Source organism: Phodopus roborovskii, unplaced genomic scaffold, assembly GCF_943737965.1.
Source record: "Phodopus roborovskii unplaced genomic scaffold, PHOROB, whole genome shotgun sequence".
Lineage (NCBI taxonomy): Eukaryota > Metazoa > Chordata > Mammalia > Rodentia > Cricetidae > Phodopus > Phodopus roborovskii.
The window spans coordinates 43,322,733-43,340,912 of NW_026126511.1; the positions used below are offsets into that span (position 1 = coordinate 43,322,733).

Sequence of the window (18,180 nt, forward strand, 5' to 3'; positions counted from 1 at the left end):
AGAGGACGAGAGTCAGGTGTGGACAGCCAGGAGGGTCAAGGGCGCCCTGGTGCAGGCTTTTGCTCAAGCTCCTGGTGGTGAACATGGCGCTGTCGGCCAGGGCCCTCCTCTTGGGTTATTACCTCCTACCCCACGCCCCTCCCCCATAAGCACGAGGTGGTGTGGGCGGGGGCAGGGTGGACTGGAATTCGTTATTCCAGGCCGAGTGTGCGAGAGGAACGTGGGGCCTGGAATAGGAGTGGGAAGAAGTGGCTCGAGGAGGAAGGGCTCTCGCTTGGGGGTTCAGTGGCGCCAGACCTAAAAAGAAAAAGAGCCGAGGCTCGGCTGGCCACAGTCCAGGTGGTCGAAAGGTATTCTGCTATCGTGGACCCTGGGTGGAATTTGGCTTTCAAGGGCTTGGCCTCAGGTTAGGCCCGAGGCCTGGTGCCCCAGCCCAAAGGGCACACATGGAGACGTGGACAAGACAGGCCTGACCTGGGACCCTTCCCAGTGTGGAAACCCATTTGAAGGAGGGGTCCAAATCTGTGACTGTGGTCATAGGAGGGTAAAAAGGGTCCCAGAGGTCTGTGCTACAGCATTGCTTCGTACGAACCAGTTAGACCACACTGACTTGTGGGTAAGGCGAGGGTGGTGCGGGGAAAGGTACGCGCTCCTGAGCAGCAGTTTAGCAACCGGGGTAGAACTGTCGTAGCCATTGAGGACGGAAAGCCTTAGTAGCTTTTATAGTACAAGAGACAGTACTTTAACTCAAAGGATTTGGGAAGCCCTTGAGCTACTTCTGTCCTGACCAGCACTGAGGAGTCGAGTGGCCGTCTTCTTTCTCTGTAGCACAGAGTGCAGGCAGGCTTTCGAAAGCTCAGAAGAGATTCCTGAGTTTGGAGTGTAGCTCTGTGGTCTAATGCATGTTTAACGTGCATGAGGCCTTGGGTTTGCTCCCTAGCACACGAGGGAAAAGGAAGAAAGAAAAAAGATTCTTCAAGAATCAGGAACAGGTCAGGATAATGAAAGAAACCCTTAGCAGAGCCAGTCTTGAAGTCTGTAAACTATAAAATGATTTGAAGCGGCTTGATAGATTGGAGATAGACCCAGGGGGCTCCTCCCTAGTTAGCTGGGGAGGGAAGGCATTAAATGGAACCTGTGAGAGTCAGCAGGTAGTGTAGGCTCAAAGCAGGGAGGTTTTGTTCCTTGGAGACCTCAGCCCTAATGGTGTTTGAAAAAACTGGATAAAGATTCAGAGCGTCAGCCAAGCCCAAGAGAGTAGAGTCGAATGCAATTATAGATTGAGGTGGGAGGGGACTGATAGAGGAGAAAATAAAGCAAAAAACATATTTGTTTACAATAATTTAATGATATGGAGGTGTTAACTACAATCGAAATCATCCCCCCCACAAAACATTGTTCCTTTCTACTAAAGGGGTTTAGTTGATAGATGCTTTCCAGAGAGGCTGTTTAGATAAGCTCAGGGAGGGCTTTGGTTAATGGGAGGTGCTTAGGATGTTCTTGATGGTTCATGGGGGCCTTTTCCTGTAATCCAAACACACAGGAAGATTGCAAGTTCAAAGCCTGCCTGAGCTATACAGCAAGCCCCATTCTTAGAAATAAGATAGTTGTGGGGAAAAAAATTAATTTAAAAAAGAATCTGTTAGAGGTGACTGGTCCTGTCACTGACCTGACTTGTTTAAAGGGAGGAAAAGGCAAGCAATGGGAATTTAATTTTTTATTAGTTCTTGGAGGATTTCACACATATGTATTAAAATTGTACTCATTCCCTCCCACAATTCTTCCCAGATCCACCCCCCTTCCCTACCTGCCCAACTCTGTGTTCTTTTTTTTTTTTTTAACACCCCTTAAATCCAGTTTGTGAAGCCTGTATACTCCTGTATATGTGGCCTTTTCCTGGAGCATGGTCAGTTTATTAGAGGCTATACTGATAAGAAAAAAAAAATGACCCCCACCAGCTATCAATTGCCAGTAATTCCATGGCTAGGGATGGGACTGTACCCACCTACCCTTCCATGCTGGGAGTTGGTATGGCTTGAACAGTAACCAACCACTTTCTGAATGCATATAAGTCCCACTGCACAAGATGAAAGCCATACCTGGCACCATTGTTGGGCCAGGAACATGTGCCTAGACAGGTCCTAGGCCCCAGGGTGGAATCTTGTTACTGTTATTCTGCTTAATGGACATAATATTAAACTGACTCCTAATGACTTTTTACACCCATAGATTAATATATCTCTCAACTCTCATAAGAAAAGGTTCTATTCACAATAGATTGTATAACTTTTGTCCTTTGAAAATGCTGGCAGGTAACTAATCAGAACAGAATCAACAGTCATTTCTACAGTCTCGATGGATCCTGTCCGGCCATTGTTCAGGGGGCCCACCCCTGTCCATCCATCTCAGTGTGTTAGGATGCCAGGCTGTTGGCCACAACCTCCTAGACCTTTGGACTCAGCCTGGGGTAAGGCAGGACCTGCAGGCAGAGGCCTTGTGTTTAGAAAGCCAGAGGAATCCAGCCCACAAGTCCAGCCAGTACAAAAGGTAAGATCACTTTAGAGTGCTTGGGAAACTAAGGGTGATTTCTTTAAAATTGAGGTCTGTTATTTTTGTATTTTGTTTGTTTTTGACAAGTAGTTGTATCTTGTGGTCGTACACTTCAAGTCCTAGAGAAAGTGCCTGAAAATAAATACTAGATGAATTTGGATGCCTTAGGTTGGTTTCTAGCTTCGGTCCTCTACCCTCTCATTTCTTCATCTTTTCATCTTTTCATATATAATACTCTGATTACCTCTGTATTGGCAACAACTCTTGCCTCTGAGGTAATAATTGTTCAGTTTTTTCCTTTTCAGAGTTTTCAATCTCTTGCCAGACATTCCTTGAGGATAAAGAGGATCCTCAGTGCTACTGCTGTAGTATGGGCAAGTTTAATCTCCCAATTATATGGTGATTTTAAGAACAGAATTTATCTATAATTAATGTCAAGGATAAAGAATGGCATGTAGATAATGGAGTTAGGATTACCCTAAGAAGAGTTAGAAGGGTTAGGCACCAGGTTTAATAAGAAAGCTGACAGCAATATTCTGTGTTTAGTCAGATGAAGTGCTTTGGTTTGTATGTGGCTTTTATTCACCTAGCAGCTCTGACTGGTGTAACAGCAAACTTTCAGGACTACCACAGCAGTGCAGCTGTATATTTCAGTGGATATCATTTGAGAGAAGAAAACACAAATGGGACTGAGGATGCAGCTCAGTTCCTTGCTTGCCTAACATACATAGAACCTAGGATTTGATCCCCCAGCGCCATGTAAACCAGGTGTGGATGTGCAGGTCTGTAATCCCAGAAGTGTGGAGATGGAGAAAAGAGGGCCAGAAGTTCAGTATTTATTTTAACTGTCTAGCAAGTTTGTGACCAGTCTGTAAAACAAAGCAAAACAAACAAATAAAAAAGCAAAAATCAAAACCCTAAACTTCTGCTATCTTTCAATGATCTTTCTTTGATTAACCAATGTTCTTGTTCCTCTTTACCATGGCTATATAGGAAGTAGTCTTGGGGAAGGGCTGGGGAGAAGATTCAGTAGGTAGAGTGCTTGCCATGTTACCATAAGGACCATAGTTTGAATCTCCAGCACCCATGGAAAAATCTGGGCACAGTGGCCCTCATATGTAACCCATGTCTATAATCCCATGACTCCTACAAGGATCTGGGAAGTGGAGATAGGAGAATCTGTAGAAGCTCCCAGATGAGCTAGCCTGGGGTATGCATGAGGAAACAAGCACAAGAGACTGGTTTCAAGGTGGAAGGCAAGGGCCTGTTCTTGAAGTTGCCCTCTAGTTTGCATATATGCCCACCGTGGTACACACATGTGCCCATCGTCATATTATTACACAAAGATAGAAAAATATTTTTAATTTTTAAAATTAAATACCAGCCAAGCTGGGCAGTGGTGGCCATGCCTTTAGTCATAGTGTTGAGAAGGCAGAGGCAGGCTGAGAGTTCGAGGTCAGCCTGGTCTACAGAGCGAGTTACTGGACAGGCTCCAAAGCTACACAGAGAAACCCTGTCTTGAAAACAAACAGATAAAACAAAACAAACCCCAAACATACAAAAACAGGGTCAACATGTTGGCTCAGGGGACCACTTGCTGCTCTTCCACTTGTTGGTCCATGACAGTCTGCAGGACCACTCGTGGGGTCTCATGCCCATTGCTGACCTCCACAGGCACCAAGCATACACATAGCATAAATATATACAGACAGGCAAAACAAGTTATGCATATAAAATAAATAAAACTTAAAAAAATAAGTAATGATGTGTGTGGCATATGCTTTTACTCCAGTCATCAAAGGATGCTTAGTCTCAAAATAAAAAAGTAAATAAAAATTTAAAACATGGTAAAACATAGCTATTTTGTTGCACTATCCATCATTTGTTGGTTTTGATGCAGTTGTTGACACAGGCTTCCTATTGTTGAGACATAATAGCCTTGGCTGTTTTGTGAACTCACTCTGTAGACCAGGCTGGCCTGAAATTCACAGAAATCCACTTACCTCTGCCTCCTGAGTGCTAGGATTAAAAGTAATCCTAGCGAAACCTAGCTAAAATAACGCATATTTTTATTTTATGTGTGTGAGTGTTTGGCTGCATGTATGTCTGTGCACCACATACATGCATTCTGGGTGCCAGAGGAGACATATAAGAGTGTTGGGTGCTGGGAATTGAACCGGGATCTTCTGGAAGAGCAGCCTGTGCTCCTAACTGCATAGACCTCTCTCTTGCCCCTTAAATTCATAGTTTTTAACCCAATTACATTTACTTTAAAGTCTACTGTGAGGTCCTAATAAGTATTGAAAAATTTTTATGAAGATTTTATCCATTTTTAAAATTTTTTTTATTTGCATTCATTTTATGTGTGTGTGCATAAAATTCATTATGTGTGTATGACACAGGGTATATGTGGAAGTCAGGGGACAACTTGTGAGAGTGGTTCTCTCCTTCCACCATGTGGGTCCCAGGGATCAAACTCAGGTTCTCATGTTTGCAGTAGTCACCTTTAGTCTCTGAGCCACCTCACCAGCTGATGTCTCTTGTTCTTATAACATTAGTAGGGTTTGGAGACTGCGGATTTTTTTTTTTTTTTTTTTTTAGAAAGCTATTGTTTCTAGGACTCCAATCCATTTCTTAGGATAACCTTAATAAATATCTTTCCCTAGGAGTCTATGGGTTTAGTGTCCATGTTTCGTGGCATGGGTCTTGACACAGCCTTCCGAACCCCTTCAAAACGAGAAGTGCCTTCTTTAGGTATGTGGAAATCAACTGGAAATGTGGAGGCATATGTGGCCACTTGGTTCTTGTGTTTTGGAGACCTGTATGGCTTGGTTTTTGTGTCCACGTTGTTTGTTTTCAGAAACCTAACTGTACAGGGTACTCAGCTCACAGTAACACGGTGGTTTGGCTCTTGCAGGCAGAGGTGTTCTAGGTCGAGGCTTGTCTGTTAACATGGCCCACAAAGACAGAGAAGAATCCCGATCCTCTTTGCCTGATTCTTCAGTGCTGGCAGCTGGGGACAGCAAGTTGGCAGAGGCTTCAGTTGGTTGGAGTAGGTAGGTAAAGTCACTTTGTCCTGTAACCTCAAGTGTAGGTTGTACAGAGAGGCTCTAGGACATAGGTGTTTACCATCCAGATGAGCATTTTCAAGTGGGTGTTTAAGGTGGGTGTTTCTCAGGAATAGTTGGTGGCTGTTCATCCAGAAAGTCATTGGGAAGGGAGAATAGTTCCCACTGGGTACCTCACGGCTTCTTTTGACTCTTCAAAATGTCCCCAGATGGTAAAATATAAGTTACATTCCCCTCAATTCTGCCTGGGGAGGTGGCTCTGAGAGGTCATACGAAGACTGGCTAGTGAGTGGGTCATCATTTTAAGAGAATCCTAAGGCTGTGCTTGGGCCCCTTTGGGTCTTGCAAGAAAAGAATGGAAGGCAATGGTTGCAAACAGCAGCTTCCTTGGGAATGCATGTACCATGTTGCCAGTGTGATTGCCCAAGTGACCTTGGAAACAATTTTGTGGAGGCTAGCCATGTCTCTGACCTCAGTGCTGTCCCCAGTCCAGGTTCCAGACTGGTATGTATGATGCCGTTGGGAAGCACTAGAACATGTCATTGAGGCCCTGTATAGAACCAAGTTCAAGTTTCCTGGCCACCAGAAGACCCATACCTCAAAGAAGATCCATGCTAGCCCGTGGTGGTGGTGCACAGAGGCAGGTGGATCTCTGTGAGTTCGAGGCCAACCTGGTCTACAGAGCTACACAGAGAAACTCCGTTTTGGGAAAGAAAAAAAAAAAAAAAAAAAAAAACAAAAGACCCAAGCTTCACTAAGTTTATGCACAGGAATTTGAAGATGTGATAGCTGAGAAGCAGCTCATCCTTGATGGCTGTGAGGTCAATAGACCCCAGTAGTGATCCCATGAGCAAGTGGTGAGCCCTGCGCTCCTGGGGGCTTCCCTGTGTTGTCCTGCACCCCACCAAATAATGTTCAGTAATAGATTTCATAATCAGTTTTTAAAATGAAAGGATTGGTACACTTGAGGGGATGTTCTAGAGGTAGCATAGACCAGGAAAGCCCTGATTTACCTCTTTTTCATTTCAGAATGCTGGGAAGAGGCAGTTCTGATGTATCATTGTTACCACTGGGAAGAGCAGCCAGCAGTATAGGCAGAGGAGTGGACAAACCTCCCAGTCCCTTTGGCCTGACGGCTCGGGACCCCCCACGGCTGCCACAGCCTCCCACTCTGTCTCCAACCTCACTGCACTCTGCAGATCCCCTTCCAGTCCTGACTATGGAAAGAAAGGAAAAGTGAGTTAAGATCACCTTCTGCTCTAAAGCAGGGATGGTGGAGGTAGAGGTAGCTCTGCAGCCTGCACTCAGGCTGCTGGGTGGAAATGTGGCTGCTGTTCTGAGTCCGCAGCTGAAGAGATTCCTGAAGAAGTAGTGGGTTTAACTGTGAATATAAACAATTGGCTATACCAATGAGCAGAGCCTGGCTTGCCACTTCCCTTCACATCAGACTGACACTTTGCTGTCATGTTGAAGATGAGGGTATCTCAGGAGGAATATTAACAGCCCCTCATCTCTCTCTGTGGAATAAACTCTTTGTCCTTAGCTAGCTGGCCTTGGTTATTGTAGCACTATTCATAGGGCAGCCTGGATGACTTTGCTGTGTAAGTCAATGTGGCTGTATTTGTATTCCTTGACTTCTTGTTTGTTTATCTGTAAGTAAAATGGGAAAAAATATTTTTCCACTTGATGGTGGCTGGTCAGTTGATTATTGAGGTATATGGTGTGTGTGTGTATGTGTGTGTGTGTGTGTGTGTGTGTGTGTGTGTGTATGTATGTATGTATGTATGTATGTATTTTTAAGGTGGTCACAGCTGGCCTTGCTTGAACTTCTGGGCTCAAGGGAGCTTCTGCTTTAGCCTCCAGAGTAGACAGAACTAAGTTGTGTATTATCATGCCTGGCTTGTGCTTTCTCTCTCTCTCTCTCTCTCTCTCTCTTTTTTTTTTTTTTTCCTTCTTTTCCAGAGAGCTTTTGGTCAAGCAAGGATCAAAAGGAACACCTCAGTCTTTGGGACTGAACCTCATCAAAATCCAGTGTCATAATGAAGCAGTTTATCAGTATCATGTGACTTTCAGGTGTGTACAGCTATTTCCCTCCCTTGTGCACTTCCTAGAGGACAGGGATGGCCTAGATCCCTGTGTGTGACTCAGTACTCCTCTGAACTGCTCCTGACGGACTATTCCCCATGCACTAAGCCTGCTTCAGGGTTCTGGGAGGAAGTTCAAAGTTAGTATTTGTGTGAGCTTTAGCTGTTTGCCCAATTCAGGGTTTGATTTCATAGGTGCTGGCCCATGGTGTGAGGCAAGAATGGTTTAAAATGGAAGGAAGCTCAGGGCCTGTTGTCTGCACCGCCTCCTCCCATGGCCTTTTCCATTTTTCTGGCTGTACTGGTGCTTGAACCCAGGGCTCCACATGCTAAGCAAGTGCTCTACTACTGAGCAACACCCAGCACCCTTCTATGATCTCTTGGCTCTTCTTTTGTAATTTTTATTCCTTTTACCAAACTCCTACCACTTGTATAAGATCCATAACTCACAAACCCTGGACCCTCCTGTACGTGCGTTATCACAATTGGCATTTATGTCTCTCCAGTGGCACTCCAGCTAAAGAATGGTGTTTTTTTTTTTTTTTTTTGTTGGTTGGTTTTTGTTTTTGTTTTTCTTGTTTTTTCAAGACAGGGTTTCTTGGTATAGCCCTGGCTGTCCTGGAACTCACTCTGTAGACTAGACTGAACTCAAATTCAGAGATTACCTGCCTCTGCCTCCTAAGGACTGGGATTAAAAGCGTGCACCAGCATGACCAGGCTACCATATTTTTTTAGCCATTCTTTGGTTGAGGAACAGCTAGGTTTTTTCCAAGTTTCTGGCAACAAGAATAAAACTGCTATGAATATAGTTGAGCAAGTGTCCTTGTGGTAGGATGGAATGTCCTTTTGGTATATGCTCAAGAGTGGTATAGCTAGGTCTTGAGGTAGATCCATTCCCCGTTTTCTGAGAAACCTCCATACTGATTTCCAAAGCGGCTATACAAGTGTGCACTCCCACCAGCCATGGGAGAGTGTTCCCTTACTCCACATGCTTTCCAGCATAAGCTGTCATCAGTGTAAAACCAGATCTTCTATTGCACTGAGCTTTGACAATTAGGCCGGACTGGCTACATAATATGACTGTCTCTCTCTCTCAAAAAAAAAAAAAAAAAAAAAAAAAAAAAAAAAAAAAAAAAGGGGGGGTGTGAAAGAAAGAGAAAAAAAAGAAATGTCCCCAAAATCTTTGGACTGGGTATAAATGACACACAAATTGCATTTCATGTTTAAATTTGGGTCTCATCCCTGGGATATTTCATTATGTATATGCAAATATTCCAGGATCAAAAACACTTTGAGTTTAAGCATTTGGCATAAGGTATACTCAACCTACATATGAAAATTTTTCTTGAGGAGAAAAGAAATGTTAATGTATTTAATTTTAGGGATGACATATTAAATATTTTTTAAAGTCTTCCTATATTTGAACATAATTGACCATTTTTTTAGTCTTGGATTTATTCATACTTTATAGTTGTAGAACAAGATGTGTCCTAGTGTAATCATTGCATAAGGTAGCTGTTGGAATTTTTTAAGCTGCCAGTTTGTTACAATAAAAACTTGAAATTTCCGTGGGTGAAAAATTATTAAAATCTCATTTTAAAAAATACCATATGGTGGGATATTGTGGTTCACGTCTTTAATCCCAGCACTTCAGAGGCAGATGGATCTTGTTGAGTTCAAGGCCCTCCTGGTCTACATAGACCCTGTATCAACAACAATAAAAACAGTTTAGGGGCTGGAGAGATGGTTCAGAGGTAAAAACCAGATCAAAGCAACCCCCCCAATTGTCAGGAGATAGAACTTCTGTCTGGAGAACTGAGTTCAGTTACCAGTATCCATGTCGGGTGACTTACAACCCCTGTAACTTCAGCTTCAGGGAATCTGCTACCCTCTGTGGCCTCTGCAGACATACAGACACATGCATATAATACACATTAAGTAAACAGAAATCTCGAAGAAAGATTTAAACACTTAGAAAAAAAAAAAGAGAACTCTAAAAATGTGTCTCTGAAGACTCAGCAGGGACTGGCAAACCACACTCGGTCCAAGGTTGGCCTGGCCCATGGCTTGCTTAACAGTGAACTTTTATTAGGGTTTTGCCAGTTTCTATGCCATGGCTGATTTTGTGTTATGACAACAGAGATGCACAGTCATATGGTCCTGTAAAGCCTTAGATACTCATAACATCGACCTTGGGATTCTGATCCCTGCTTTGAAATCTAGAAAGACATACATGACATGTGGAGCTAGCAGTCTAGAATTATGGGTTATTTTTTGTTTTGTTTTCCTTCAATCCAGGTCTCTCTCTGTTGTCCAGAGAGGTCTTAAACGTATGACCCTCCTGTCTCAGTCTCTCACATAGCTGAATTGCAGGCACACACTCCATTTACAATTTCTAATGTTTCTACCCAAGCAGGAATCTTTGAATCATTCTTAGTCAGTTGTGTAATTATAAATGTGACCACTAGGTGGAGTGCAGTTACAAAAAAACAAAACAAACCAAAAAAACTGCTTTTCAAAATAACAGAATTACTGCACAGCTGTAGGAAGATTGCCGTTTGAGGTAATCCAAACTAAAATCTCTTTGTTGTTTTGCAGCCCTAATGTGGAGTGCAAAAGCATGAGATTTGGCATGTTGAAGGACCACCAAGCTGTCACGGGAAGCGTAACTGCTTTCGATGGGTCTATTCTCTATCTTCCTGTTAAGCTTCAACAAGTGAGAGCCAGTGGAGATTGTGGTGTGGGTAGAACACCTGCGTGCTCCGATGGTTTGAGGGGTGGTGAAGTGCAGACTTCCTGAATGTTTGACTTGCACCTTCCCGATTTTAGACAGAAAGGAGACTTCTGCAGGACAGAGCAGAAACTCCTCCCCCACTTATGTTTAAGAAGTTACTTTTTACATAGGTGGAGTGGTAGGAAGCTTTTGGCCTCTGTGGCAAAGAATCACTCAAATTTTCAACTTCAGGGCCTGGAGAGATGGCTCAGAAGTGAAGAGCACTTGACTCTTCTGCATAGAGCCCAGGTTCACTTCCTAGCACCCATCCTGGGCGGTTCTCAGTCATCTTTACATACCAGGGGATCCAGCACCCTCTTCTGGCCTTCTTGGGCACCTGCATACACATGGTGCACATGTACATACATATAAAGAGGTAAAACTTCAACTCTGATTTATTTATTTATTTATTTATTTATTGTCACTGATTTTTGTCAGCATAGACTACAACAGAGTGAGGGGGAATAGAAGCTACATTTTGGGCTCTAGAACTTGGTGAGTTAGGCCTACGACTTCATATCTGTTATTTCTTATTACTTGTGCATACTTTTTTTTTGTTGTTGTTGTTAGGTTGTTGAGTTAAAAAGCCAGAGAAAAACTGATGATGCAGAGATCAGCATCAAGATTCAGCTGACCAAGATCCTTGAGCCGTGCTCTGACTTGTGCATTCCCTTCTACAATGTTGTTTTCCGAAGGTAAGGAAGCTGCTGCCATCTTGTGCGGTTGGAGTAAGGCTCCCGGGAAAGTGGGGATGGTGCCACACACATCGTCTGTGTCTGTGGGTGGGCTTGGAAGCACTTAATGGTGACCTTAGCATCAACTCACTCAAAAATCATCTCTCACTTGATAGGCCTGCAAGTAGGCTTGTAGGTAGCTGAGTAGGCAAATGAGTTCCTTTGAATTATTTTAAGAATTTTCAGACCAGGTGCTTGTTTTGACATAGGATTTCCTGTAGGTCAAGCTAGTCTCATACTTGATATGTAGATGAGTATTGCCCATCATGATCCTTCTGTCTCAGCTTCCCTGATGCTGAGATTACAGGCATGAGCAACCATGCTCAGTCAAAGCAGATGTCAGTATTGTTTACTTAATAGACTTATGAGTGAAGGGTCTTCTCAGAGTACAGTCATGTTTGCTGGGAGATATTTTCTAGGTTTTAAAAATTATTCATAGCTTATGATTATCTTCTTTTGGGAGGCTCTCAGTTTCTACAGATGTTAATCCCAAACTGCCCCTCATTTAATGAACTGTAACCTGAAGTGAGCTTCTGGGAAAAACACAATCCCCTTGGTGGGCTGTTCAAATTTGGGAACTAGTTCACTTGCATTCTCTTTAGTTTTTAGTGGACAGTAATATAATTAGCTCTGTGTTCAGCCAGGTGGGTATGAGAGAGCTTCCAATCATTTGAACATACTCCAGATGGATGCCTTGCTAGCTTTACTTTTCTATAGCAAGATTATTCTAAACATAGGCTACATTAGGCAAAAGTCAAAGACTTTTCTGCACCTTCAGGTTCTACAAACCTGAAGCCATAGCTAAGACTGTTGGGCTTGGGATGCAGCTAGATGCTGAGTGTTTGTCTAGAGAGTATGAGGCTCCGTGCTCCCCCCACCCATACTAAGAAAGAGAAAGGAAACTCAGCCCTCATGTTTATTTCAGGGTAATGAAACTTTTGGATATGAAGCTTGTGGGGAGAAACTTCTATGACCCTACAAGTGCCATGGTGCTACAGCAACACAGGTTGGTGGATTTTTTGTTTTGTTTTAATTTCTTTTTTCCTCCTTCACTTTTGAATGGTCTGGGAAGAAACTTCATTATGCCCACTATATTTAGGAGAAAACCTCACCAGTATGTAACGATGGTAACTACAATTTAATCAACTAAACCTTTTTGTTTGTTTACATTTTTTTAGTAAATTTGTACTGATACTGATTTGATTGTGTTTTTCCCCTAGGGCTTCCCCATTTCTGGAAGGGCAGTATCAGTATTGTGTCAAATAGGGGTATGGAATTCTGTGGCCCTGATGCTCTTGGAACACTTCTTTCTTCAGGTTGCAGATCTGGCCTGGCTACGCAGCTAGCATCCGGAGGACAGATGGAGGTCTCTTCCTTCTCGCTGATGTCTCCCATAAAGTCATTCGGAATGACTCTGTACTGGATGTCATGTGAGTGAATGGAGAAATCCACATTTAACACCATGATGGCTTTCTGAAGTTCATAAATGGGGAGTCGGAGGACAGGCTGAACTCTGTCCTGTGGGGATTTTTAATCATAAAATGTATTACAAGAATTGAAGCCAGGTATGGTGACTCTCCTAGGGCTGAGGCAAGAGGCTGAGGCTGTCTAGAGGGTTCCAGACCAGCCTGAGGTACAGTGTGAGAACTTGTCTCAGAAAACAAAACAGAAGAGAGAGCTGAAGGAGTGTTCTCTCTCCTGAAGTCTGAGACTAGGGCATCTGTGTGGGCATCTCCAAGAAGTCGTACTTCCTGGGTGGTAAGCCCTGTTTCTGATGTGTCTGGCATCACCCTCTTATTGTCATAGATAGGCTGAGGTGATTGGTTTTTGTTTGTTTGTTTGTTTTGTTTTTTGTACTTTCCAGACAGTTTTATTCTTTTATTAAAATAAGACAGTTTTATTTTAGTGTCTCAGGCTAGCCTGGAACTTACACTGTGGTTCAGGCTGGCCCCTCGTATGATTGCAATGTGGTGCCACTCAGCTCTAGAGCGATCTATGGCTTTCAGGGGACCCTGCCACTGGATTGGTAGCTTCATCCTCAGGATCTTTTGTGTTACTACGGACTCAGGAAATGCCCAAGAGAAGTTATTTTCCTAGAGGTCACAGCCACTCAGTCTTCAGAAATAGTAGAATTTTTTTTTATTGCCCAGGAATAGTTTACATGCTTCTAAATGGTATTGAGCAAGTAGGTTTAGCCAGTGGGTTCAGTGTTACCTGTTGCTTCTACATTCTCAGTAACTGATTTAATGATTATCCCAGTCGAATTCAGGATCATCTTCATGTCTGCTGAGCACTGGGTTTTCTTCTGGCTGCCTGGGCTATCCCACCTCCTTCCTGGTGCTGCCACCTGTCAGTCTCAGACCTAACACATCTCGTGTTGTCCCCTGCTCTGGTGCAGGCCATGTCCTCCATTGTCTCCTTGGAGAAGGGTACATAAGAGGAAATGCTGTGCACCCAGGGTGTTTACCTCAGACTGAGTGAAGTTCTATGTAGGAAGTCTTTTTCCCTCAGAATTGCGGCAGTGCTGCTTTCTAGTCCTTTGACCATTGAGTGAGCAGAGCCATGTTAGTTCTGTTTCTTGTCTTCTAGTGTCGTCTTCACCGTGAGTTCTTGTCCTTTTGGAAGGTTCAAAAATGTCTCTTTTTTGATGTTTTATTAGCATATCTTAATTACAACAATGGTGGTCCCATGCTATTTCACATATGCCTACGATGAGTTTTGGTCATACTTGTCCCCATCCCTTCTTCCTACTCATGTTTACTCCTTGCCTCTTTCTAATCAGTTGCCCTTTCCCCTCGTGTGCATTATTGTTGGGCATATTTTCTGTGATTCAGCAGTGTAGAGTTGCTCATGTGAGCACAGACAAGAGATGATGTGTCAGGAGCTATGTACCAGTACAGAAAATGCCTCCCATTGCTGTACAAAGACCACATCACAAGCTGAGATCAGACAGTTTCCAGAGTGATGTCAAGCTCTTTGAGGGATGTTGCAGCAGTACAGAATTGCAGATGGTTTAATCTAATCAAGAAGTTGAAACTGAAGAAATTCAAATGGGCTCTACCTAATTGATAGTGCAAGTGTGGACCCTGGGTGTAAAGCTCTTACTTCTCATAGTTACATTGCTGCAGAATAGCCATGAAAGTGTTCTAATTGTGTAGATAATCACTCAGACTTATAGTTTTGGGACTGCTAAGTGTTGGCCTCCTTGAACCCATCTGTACTGTTTTTTGTGAGACCATGAAAATAAAATTGTTTTATTCTGAAAAACAAAAATCAAAATGTTTTTCAATCACCCAAGAGCTATTGGGTCCTCAGAGAAGGGTGGGACCTTGCTAGCCTATTCCTACTAGCAATCTTGTTGGTCTTCACTCTTGAGTGTGGGCTGGGCTTTCCTACATGTCTTAATTATAAAATATGCAGGAGGGTAGAGTAGAAAAAGACTGTGCTTTCTGTCTGGGGTTGCTGTCTGAGGGTCTCTTGGGGAAGACTTGAGGAGAAGCCAGCAGCCATGTTACAGGGCAGCCCTGTGGAATGGCTTACTTCCGCGCTGTTAGTAACACATCTTGTTTCAGTTCAGCTTTGAGGTGATTACAGGTGACTTGGAACCTTGTCTGCAGCCTTGTGAGAGCTGCCTTGCTAAGCCACACTCATTCCTGACCCACCAAGACCAAATATCAAGTATATGTCTGCTCTTTTCTATATTGTTATCATTGCTTTTTGACTGGAGAGAGAACCCAAGGCCTCATGCATGTTAAGCTAGCATTCCAGCACTGAGTATGGTCCATCATGTGAATGATTTTTCTTACATCAGTTTGTTTACTTGTGTGTACATGTATGTACATGTGTGAAGGTCAGAGGGTAGTCTGAAGGAATAGGTTCTCTTCCTCTACCTTGGAGATCCAGGAATCAAACTTAGGTCTTCAGATTAGGTAGCAAATGTCTTTAGCCAGTGAGCCACCTAGCTGGCCCCAGTGTGATCTTATTAAATAGCTTTATTGAGATAAACAGTGGGACATATTTATTTGGAGGGTGCTGCTCTGTGACTGTTAGTGTGTGCACAGTGCTGTATATTGTCACTGCAGAAAGTCTTAGGACATTCTTCACCTCAGAGAGAAGCCCACACCCCATGCCCATCAACTTCCATTTTTTCCCTCTACAAAACTATCACTCCACCCCGTGTGCGTGCGTGCGTGCGTGCGTGCGTGCGTGCGTGCGTGCGTGTGTGTGTGTGTGGTGTTCCCTCCTTCCCTCCCTTCCTTCTTTCCACTGAATGAGATAGAGTCTTACCCATATTGGCCTCCTACTTCACTAATTTGTTTTCTGTCTGTTACAAACATCTCTCATGAAAAACTGTCTTGGTATGTTTTCACGATCCATTCATGATACAGCATTCTTTTTTTGATGGGAGACTTATTCTTACTTATGAATGCCAGGCTTTTCTAGCCAGCATTTCTAACTTAAATTATTCTGTTTTTCTTTCTCTCTTGCTCAATAATTTACTTATATTTTATTTTATATGCATTGGTGTTTTGCCTGAATGTATGTCTATGTTAGGGTGTCAGACCTTGGAGTTACAGACAGTAGTTAGCTGTCATGTGGGTGCTAGGAATTAAACCTGGGTCCTTTGGAAGAGCAAGTCTGTGCTCTTAATGACTGAGCCACCTCTCTGGCCCTATCCCATTTCTCTTTAACTAAGTTTTTGCCCCTGGGCTTTCTATATACCTTTCTTTCCTTTATTCTGTGGCTGGCTGTGTGACTAATCCCTGGCATCCTCCTCTCCTAACTCTTTTCCCTAGAGTTCTCCTATTTATTCTCTGCCTGCCAGCCGTGCCTTTCTCTCTCCTGCCTAGCTATTGGCTGTTCAGCTCTTTATTAGACCAATCAGGTGTTTTGGGCAGGCAAAGTGACACAGCCTCACAGAGTTAAACAAATACAGCATAAAACAATGCAACATTTCTTTGCATACTGAAACAAATACTCCACAGCATAAATGAATGTAACATATCTTAAACTAATATTCCACAACACTTATGTTCCTACCTGTGGTGTTTGAAGGCTCCAGTTTACCTGCAGCTTCCCTTGCTGTCATTGTTTTTATGTAACCACCTCTGTGTGGGAAGTGAGTCTAGCTGTGGCTGTGAGTGCATTTCCCGTATGGACAGTGATACTGAGCAGTTTTTCCTACACCTTTTAGCCATTTGTATGTCTTAGTAAAATATTTAGATCTTTGATCCATTTTAAAAATGCACTTAAAATTTTTTTTATTTATTTTAATTCATATGCATTGGTATTTTGCCCGAATGTATGTCTGCATGAGGGTTTCAGATTCCCTAGAACTGGAGTTATAGAGAGCTCTGATCTGCCATGTAAGTGATGGGAATTAAACCTGGGTCCTCTAGAAGAACAGCCAGTGTTCTTAACCACTGAGCAATCTCTCCAGTGCCTAAAATGCATATTTTAATTGTAAGATTTTTGTATTTAAGAAACAGGTATCTTGAGAGCTACATAATTTGAGATATTTTCTTTCATGTGAGTTGTCTTTCCTGTCTTAGGGTTTCTATTGCTGTGATGAAATACCATGACCATAGCAATGTGGGGAGGAAAGGGGGTTATTCAATTTACACTTACGTATCGCTGTTCACTATCAAAGGAAGTCAGGACAGGCTCTCAAACAGGACAGGAACCTGGAGGCAGGAGCTGATGCAGAGGCCATGAAGGGGTACTGCTTACTGGCTTGGTCCTCATGGCTTGCTCAACCTGCTTTCCTACAGAGCCCTGAACCACCAGCCCAGGGAAGGCACCACCCACCATGGGCTGGGCTCTCCCATACTGATCACTAATTGAGAAAATGCTTTACAGCTGGGGGTTGTGGCATGTGCCTTTGATCACATCGCTTAGGAGGCAGAGGCAGGTGGATCTTTATGAGTTTGAGGCCAGCCTGGTCTACAGAGTGGGTTCTGGGACTGCCAGGGTTATACAGAGAAACCCTGTCTTGAAAAACCAAAAAAGAGAAAAAGAAAATGCCTTACTACTGAATCTTACCGGGGCATGTTCTAGCCAGCACATCTCTTCCCTCCCCCCCTTCACATCCCTCCTCCTTTTCTTGTTGAGAAAGGATCTTGTTATGTAGTCCTGACTAGCCTGGAACTCACAGAGATCTGCCTGCCTCTGCCTCCTTCCTGATAGGGCTAAAGATGTGTGTACCACCACACCTGGCCCAGTTGCTTCATTTTTCATAGAACATTTTGGCACATAAAAAATTTCAGTTTGATAAAGATAAATGTTTAATTACACTTTATATTATTTGTGTGTGTGTGTGTGTGTGTGTGTGTGTGTGTGTGTGCGATGTGCTCAGCATGCATATGGAAGTCAGAAAAGACAACTTGCAGGAGTCAGTTTTCTCTTTCCATCCATATGGACCCTGGGAATCCAACACAGGTCATCAGACTTGGAAGCAAGTGTCTTTACTCACTGAGATATCTCAATGACACTTTTTAAAACATTTTAAGTTATCCGTATTTTTATATGTATAACAGTTGTTCTAAAAAACATTTTTATGTGTGTGGCTTTAGCTATGAAAAGACTAGGGTTTTCAACTTTTTAAAAAGGATACAAATGCTTTATTTTTTCCAACATAATATTTTTTTATTAATTTATTTTTTATATTCCAATCCCAGTTCCCTTTCCCTTCTCTCTTCCTGCTCCCCCACCCCACCTCTCTTCTGGTCCTTGAAGAGGGTAAGGCTTCTCCTAGGATGTCTACTAAGTCTGTCTCATCATCTTATTGAGGCAGGGCCAAGGCACCTCCCCACCCTCACACACCCCTGGGTCTAGGAAAAACAAGGTATCTCTATATAGAATGGGCTCCTCTAAGTCAGTTTGTGCATTAGTGTTAGATCTTGGAGCCACTGCCAGTGGCCTCATATATCGTCCCAGCTGCACCATTGTCACCTATATTTAGGGAGTCTAGT

General features: G+C 43.2%; 2 protein-coding genes and 1 pseudogene across 2 annotated transcripts in view; 2 read left to right on the forward strand and 1 right to left on the reverse strand.

The window, feature by feature from the left end:
• The window catches only part of Reep4 (receptor accessory protein 4), an 816,909-nt gene that overhangs the window by 118,472 nt on the left and 680,257 nt on the right, over positions 1–18,180 (reverse strand). The window lies entirely within an intron of this gene.
• Piwil2 (piwi like RNA-mediated gene silencing 2) overlaps positions 2,331–18,180 on the forward strand; it is a 42,239-nt gene continuing 26,389 nt past the window's right edge. Inside the window, exons 1-9 of the mRNA XM_051195447.1 lie at positions 2,331–2,547; positions 5,217–5,304; positions 5,468–5,606; positions 6,648–6,854; positions 7,581–7,691; positions 10,301–10,418; positions 11,046–11,170; positions 12,135–12,215; positions 12,526–12,639. Of these exons, the coding sequence (XP_051051404.1) occupies positions 2,356–2,547; positions 5,217–5,304; positions 5,468–5,606; positions 6,648–6,854; positions 7,581–7,691; positions 10,301–10,418; positions 11,046–11,170; positions 12,135–12,215; positions 12,526–12,639 (1,175 nt within the window). The 5' untranslated portion in view covers positions 2,331–2,355. The remainder of the gene's footprint in view (positions 2,548–5,216; positions 5,305–5,467; positions 5,607–6,647; positions 6,855–7,580; positions 7,692–10,300; positions 10,419–11,045; positions 11,171–12,134; positions 12,216–12,525; positions 12,640–18,180) is intronic.
• On the forward strand, positions 5,961–6,063 carry LOC127230542 (uncharacterized; annotated as a pseudogene).